Source organism: Perna viridis, chromosome 9, assembly GCF_037379345.1.
Source record: "Perna viridis isolate PV_CMFRI_1.1 ecotype Kerala chromosome 9, ASM3737934v1, whole genome shotgun sequence".
In the NCBI taxonomy this organism is placed as follows: domain Eukaryota; kingdom Metazoa; phylum Mollusca; class Bivalvia; order Mytilida; family Mytilidae; genus Perna; species Perna viridis.
The window spans coordinates 40,811,491-40,818,279 of NC_142453.1; the positions used below are offsets into that span (position 1 = coordinate 40,811,491).

Below are 6,789 nucleotides of genomic sequence, written 5' to 3' on the forward strand. Positions count from 1 at the left end.
GACAGACCGACATACATGTAGACAGCAAAAACCTTACATGACCAATGCCATGATCATTTATAATCATTAGAAAATAGGTCTCTTATAGTTAATAACTTTGTTCTTAAGCCCTTTCCAGTCCCTTCTGTGGGTTCCTCATTGTCCCATTTTATTACAATATCAATAAAGAAAAAGCAAAATATATCATGCCAAACGCAGTGGCGAGGTATTGTGTGTGTTGCGATTCTGCTTTTCCTAACGTTAACATTCCGTAAATGACTTTCATTCGTTTCCCGGAGTTTGATTGAGAATGACGTTTAGTTCCGTCTAATGAAATATCAGAAGCGAAAGGGACGTTGATCCTGAGGTAGACATTGTGTAATACTATTGTTTTTGTGTGTGCAAAAAGTGGTGTACTTAGACAATTCCAGTTTTGATATTCATTTGTAGTTGCTGAAGTTTTAGTAAATCGTCTTTTTATCAACTCTTTCAAGACTTTTAAATTCTATACTCACAGCTGTCAAAGAGGGTCTCCAGTCCTACTACGACACTTGTTGGTTTTAATTCAATGTGAGTTCTGAGAAAAATTGAAAGTGCAACAAACGGTCAGCATTCCATTAGGAACTAATTGTGGTTCTCTTCTTGTTGACCTTTTCTCTCACTCTTATGAAGCTGAATTTATAGCTGTTCTGTTCCAAGAAGAAGGAACATCATTTATCTAGATCCTTTTATCTCAGTCTCCGCTATATAGATGACGTATTAACGTTAAATATTCCTAGTTTCGGGGATTTTATACATAACATCTACCACACCACAAAGAACTTAAAATGAAGGATACAACAGACACTGTAAAGAGTGCCTTAAATCTTGACTTACATTTAGAGTTCGTTTGTTAAGAAAACTATTGATCAAACTATTAGACAAACACCATGACTTTTCATTTCGTATTAATTGTAATCATTTTGTTCTAGCTTCACGCTAGTCACCACGTATAAGCATGACGTGTGTGCATTTTATATTTCAATGATATTGTAATCAATTTACAAGGATCTCTACAGATATATGGCCTTTTACAAGGATCTCTACAGATATATGACCTTTTACAAGGATCTCTACAGATATATGGCCTTTTATTTGATTCAGCTGCAAGAAGTTCTTACTTCTGTCAAACAAGTAGGATTTACTGGTAAGGTTTTCATTGCCATAATAAATTACAGACTATTTGTGTGTACTTTCCTTAATATTCAACAACTTTCTATTATTATAAAGGTATTTGAAATATATCTGACTGTAAGTTTAATTTCCTGTTTCAAATTTCCAGTAAGACATTTCATCCGGAAATGGTAATTCTATCAAATTTAATTTCCTGTAATTGATCCAATATGCATATCTTCTAGGTGTACCCAAACGGTTACAGGAATTTAAAAACTCATCAGACTTTGTTATTTAATATGTCAATTTTACCTCAAAACCGTAAAAAGGATTTTTAAACATAAATAGCTGCTATAAAGCTTTGAACGTTTCTAATGAGTACAAAAGAGTAATCAAGGGAACCAAGGTTATAGAAAGATGGTTTAATTCTAACACTTTCTGCTGGTATATAACATGCCAAATATGTTTTTGTACTTGGTGTTTATTATTTGATTTTTATTATTGTAAGTTATGATAATTATTGATGGTAGTGGAAATGAAGAAATACGACATTGAACAATTTATACGTTCTTTGAAATACAGAGGAAATTCACAAAAATCTTTATTATCAATCCAATACATATATTTTTAACCATTTTCGAAATTCTATTGAATATAATCAAAAATTAACAATTCAGTTTTTTTTTTTATCTTTTGAAGACGTTTTTTCCCAAATGACTATTCAGCCACATGTCCTCCGGTCTGGTGTGAGAAACTAGCGTCCAGTGCGTGTATAAAGTATCATCAAATGCAAAATAGTTGCCCGTAAAACTCGCTACTGATTTTGAATTTCCATGAATTTCATTATTATAGGTAACTGTGAATCCAACAAGACAATTCTCAAAACTGGTTCCGGACTTTGCATACCTTCCAGAAAGTTTGTAATAGTCCTTCGCATTTCCAACTGCTGTATTGTATCTGCCGTTAAGATTACCAACATTTGACGTAGGAGAATCAGGTTGACAAGACAACTCCATGTGGGATCCAAGGTCATTCACCCAAGTTCCAGTAACTCCACATGAATCAGAACTATTTGTTCCAAATACTGCAGGGATAAAATAATACAAAAAAAATCAAAATAATTTGGCACGCAATTTGACCAGTATATAAGAACATTTCCTCTCCTGACAAAGTAGTAGTTGACTTTGATATAAGGCAAATCAAACTCTATTACACAAAAACATTCGTATTGTACAAAAATAACCGCAACCACATTCAAAACTAAGAAATACTCTACAAACGAAATAAAAACAATTAATAATAATAACAAAAAACCACGAAAACAACAACAACGACGACGAAAAAACAAACAAATAAACCAAAACAAACGATAAATAGCAACGAACAATAATGAAAACAGAATGGAAAACAAACATACAAACGAAACAAAATAAATACAAATAAAGAATAAGGTTTCAACTGAAAAAAAATAGAGAAAGAAAGCAAAGTTAGTACACGTAATAGAGCACATTTAGTTATATAGAGTTAGTACTTGCAATACTTACCAACTTCTGCATTTGATATTAACAGAAGTCCGATAAAAAATTCTTCAATTTTACTCAGTTTCATTATCATCACTGAAATAGACAGTTCGCTTCCTTTGAAGAGATGTATTGCCTTGAATTAGGACTGTCTAGGCTATATTTATCTACATTTATATGACACCTAACAACAGAACTTTTTTACATTTAAAATGAAAAGACACAGGTTGGGTAAGGCAGACTGAGGGAAGTCAAAATATTGATTCCAATCATTAATTGTTTGTTTGTGCAATATGATTCTGATAATGGAAAGTATATTACCTCATCCTTGTGGTGCAACGGTAAATGCATAGTCGCCATGTATGACAATTACACAACAGCACATTAAGAACATGTTATAACCCTTGATAACCCTTTTACCGCATTACAACAGGGCATATATCATGTTGACAAGAGCTGATAAAACGGTACCTGAACAAATAAACACATAATTTTACGTCTCATTTTAACATATGCTATGTGAAAATGGTGCTTGTGCTCCTATTGTGTCTTTTTCCAACCACCATTGCATCTGCAGTCAATAATGGTAAGTAATACATAAACTGTAGTCAAAATTGTAATTCATTCTGAAAATATTATCTTTTATAAAGAAAGACAAACCTTTTTACTTTTTTGTACAAAATAAAGATTACGTAAAAAGACAAACAAAAAAACCAAAAACAAAAACAAAACAAAACAACGATTAAAAAAAACAAAACAAAAAGAAAAGGGGAAAGTAACATGGCCGGAACATTCAACTAAGTAAACCTTTAAATAATGTTAAAACCAGTTAAAAATTATGACAGTTTTATTCGAAGACAAACACAAAGTTGAAGTAAATTTACGACTTGAAAAAACACAAAGAATGAACAAGTCTACAAATCTATAAATAGAAAGCATCATTTTCTGTCATGGAAGCGGCCGCTGCAAGTCAATTACGTCATCAATTATGAAATAGACAAAAATGATGGTTAGAATATAAATAGACCTTCATAGGGGGCGCTTGCTTCAAATACTGTTATTGTGTCGTGATCATGACATCAAAAAATCAAATAAATCACAAATGCTACTCCAAATATAAAAACCGCTTATTTGAATAAGAATAGTATAAATGAAAGATTTTCGAGTTGTTCGTGATTTACAGATCCTTGTGGCGTTTCTGGAAATTGGACCAACCAGTTTGGTTCCTTAATGGTGGTGTCCTGTCAAACTGGCCCTGTTGTGCCATCTGAAGGTTCAGTGACAGGAAGATACATGTACACTGCGAACTCTTGGTATGATATATCCGGCCGATACACAATGATTAATGGCGACTGCATTCTGGGGTTCTCTATCGCCATTGGTAACAACTATGGCAACTCGAACATCACAAGTTGGACAGGAATTCATTATGCCTCTGAAGACAATATCCACACTCAATGGTTCTTGTCAAAACATACTGAATATAATGATATGTGGAAGAATACACATTTTGGAAGCGCTGTTTTCACAAGGGAAAGCAAAGGCGGGAACGGAGGGGGTGTGATTGGTTAAACTTTTCCCAATGTCATAATATTCACGTTTATTTTCTGTATTTGTTTTACGACATCTGTAAAAAATACTTTCTTTTTAATCAAACGTATTGTTTGTTCAGTCTTCATTTACATTTTCAAAAATGCCTAGACCACTGCTTCGTGGCAATGCAGTATCCTATACTCCTCAAACAAAAAACAAAAATGCAAGTGTTAAATAAATCCTCTGTCAATATGACCTTTTCCACTTTCAAAAACTGACATTTTAGGGTGTCAGATTCAAAAGGCTTAAATACAACTTTTTTCTTTATAAATTACCAGATGAGTATTTGTAAAATACTAAATAGCAAATCTCTGTTAAATGGATGTGTTGTGGCCATTGATTACATCTGTCCAGTTTTTGAATATAAAGAAAATGGCATCTATCGTACTCGTCATTCCTCATACATGTAATAGTCTTCAAGACATAGTTACGTGGTTTTTGCCATTAATCTTTCCATTAACCTTGTAAAACTCGATTATTTTATTTTCTGACAATCAGAAGAAGTACCAAATGAGTAACAGTATATTCCAAAGTTAGCAAAAATAAATAAGTGAACAATAGCCACATTTAAAAAGTAAGACAAATAAAATACAAATAAAACGTAAAATATAAAGAGTGATCAAAGGAACCAAGGTTCTAGTGGTACTCAAAAGTATGTAATCCAGGGACAAAGACCAGACCAGAACAAATTATGTTTAAGTTTAATAATGGAATACGACAATATATATGTCTATATCATGAGAAGATTGTTCCATATTAACCATAGGTGCAATATTTAAGTCATTTTATGCTTAGATGTGTTTTCTTGGTGCTGAATGAGTAATCAAGGGAACCAAGGTTATAGCGGTAATCAAAAGAATGTAATACAGGGACAAAGACCAGACATGGAAAACAGACACACACAACAAAGAACATTAGGTAACTAAAATCATACATACAAAGTAACAAAAACAAATGAGTAACTCGGATTCTACTAAAAGCTGGCAGCATGGACGAGGTGCACCGGTAGGGTAAGGGTCCTCTGCTTTTCTAGCAACATCCGACGAGTTGCTCATAAAAAGTCAAGTGCGTGGTAGACGAAAGAAGAAAGGGAACCTATGACACATTGAACAAATCAGTTTCATGGCGCAGATAGTTACGATCCACGAGTTCATGATGACGACCATAAAACTTCTGTAGTGATGACTTCAATCTTGTAGCAACATAATCCTGTTCCAGAAGCCTACTTGTTAGAAGTCTAGAGCGATACAAAAGTCTGTGTAATTTCGGGAAGCTCTGGCATAACGTATGAGTTGTGATATGAACACTCCATACGAAAGTGATGAAGGGATGTTGCCACAGATGAAAGAAAAGTTGACAATTCTGAATGAAAAGTCATCACGTTTGTCGTAAAGTTTGGTCAATAGTTTTCCTTTACCATCGATTTCTAAGTGTAGGTCAAGATATGAGGCTGACTAGACAGTGTCTGTAGTATCCTTTATCTCAACTTCTTTGGGGTAGATGAGATGTATCAAATCCTCGAAATTAGGATTGTTTAAAGATAATACGTCATCTATATAGCGGGAACTGAGATTAAAGGATCAAAATTTTCGGCCGTACGGCTTTCGTCATGGGCAGAAAGTTTTTAATAGAAACTGACAAAAAGACACTGCCGACCCACACTACAGAGACAATATATCCTTCAAAATTTATCTTGATCATGGCGAAGATACATCAAGTTAAAGATGAATTTAAAAAAAGTTATAGTTATTGAAATGAATAGAAAATCCAGTTTTGGTGACTAGTTAATGCGGGTTTGACTATTCATTCCAAGGGGGTGTGCAGTTCAAAGAAAGCTGATGATATGCTGTTCTAGGTACTTTCGTTGTTTTTCACCTGAATATGTTTCCAAAAGGACAGTTACTTTCATGTCATTAACACTGTGGTCAGCCTCCCGAATATGTTCACCAACTGGACGATTTTTTTCTATTTGGGGTGCTTTGTTTATGCTCTACAAAAAAATTACCATACATCCGATAAGTCTCTTTCATGTAAACCATTTTTCGAACTACAGCGTAAATAACTTTTTTTCAGAGGTACGGGTGAAAGCATCTTTGATTTGTTCAACGTGTCATAGTTTTCCTTTCCTCTTTCGTCTACCCTGGACTTGACTTCTTATGAGCAACTCGGTGGGTGTTTCTAGAAAAGTAGAGGACGTTTACCCTACCGGTGCACCTGGTCAATGTTCTCTTTGTCTGTTTTCCATGTCTGGTCTTCGTCTCTTGATTGCATTCTTTTGATTACCGCCATAACATTGGTTCCCTTGATTACTCTTTTTATTATAAAGAATCTGGCTGGCCCGAGAACCTTAAACCAGTCTCCCAAATAAAAGGACATGTCGAACAGTGGGTTCGCTTACAGTGACTTTTTGTGGCTTTGTAACTGACAGGGGTCGTTTAGTGACAGGTACGCTTTTAGTCTGTTTCCTTTTTCTGTAGGCAGGTATGGGTAGCGAATCTGACATGTCTTTGAGAACTATGGATGTAGAGTGTATATCAAGACCAAA

The 6,789-nt window shown here is 34.2% G+C and overlaps 2 protein-coding genes across 2 annotated transcripts; one reads left to right on the forward strand and one right to left on the reverse strand.

Moving 5' to 3' along the window:
* Positions 1–1,719: 1,719 nt before the first annotated feature.
* Positions 1,720–2,838, reverse strand: LOC148608521 (uncharacterized). Its single transcript, XM_088546503.1, has 2 exons — positions 2,676–2,838; positions 1,720–2,215 (listed from the first exon to the last, which is right to left on the reverse strand). Exons 1-2 carry the CDS (start codon positions 2,743–2,745, stop codon positions 1,818–1,820), a joined length of 468 nt encoding a protein of 155 aa, XP_088402629.1. The 5' UTR covers positions 2,746–2,838; the 3' UTR covers positions 1,720–1,817.
* A 239-nt stretch (positions 2,839–3,077) lies between these two features.
* On the forward strand, positions 3,078–4,307 carry LOC148608522 (uncharacterized). Its single transcript, XM_088546504.1, has 2 exons — positions 3,078–3,237; positions 3,835–4,307. Exons 1-2 carry the CDS (start codon positions 3,177–3,179, stop codon positions 4,221–4,223), a joined length of 450 nt encoding a protein of 149 aa, XP_088402630.1. The 5' UTR covers positions 3,078–3,176; the 3' UTR covers positions 4,224–4,307.
* Positions 4,308–6,789: the final 2,482 nt, after the last annotated feature.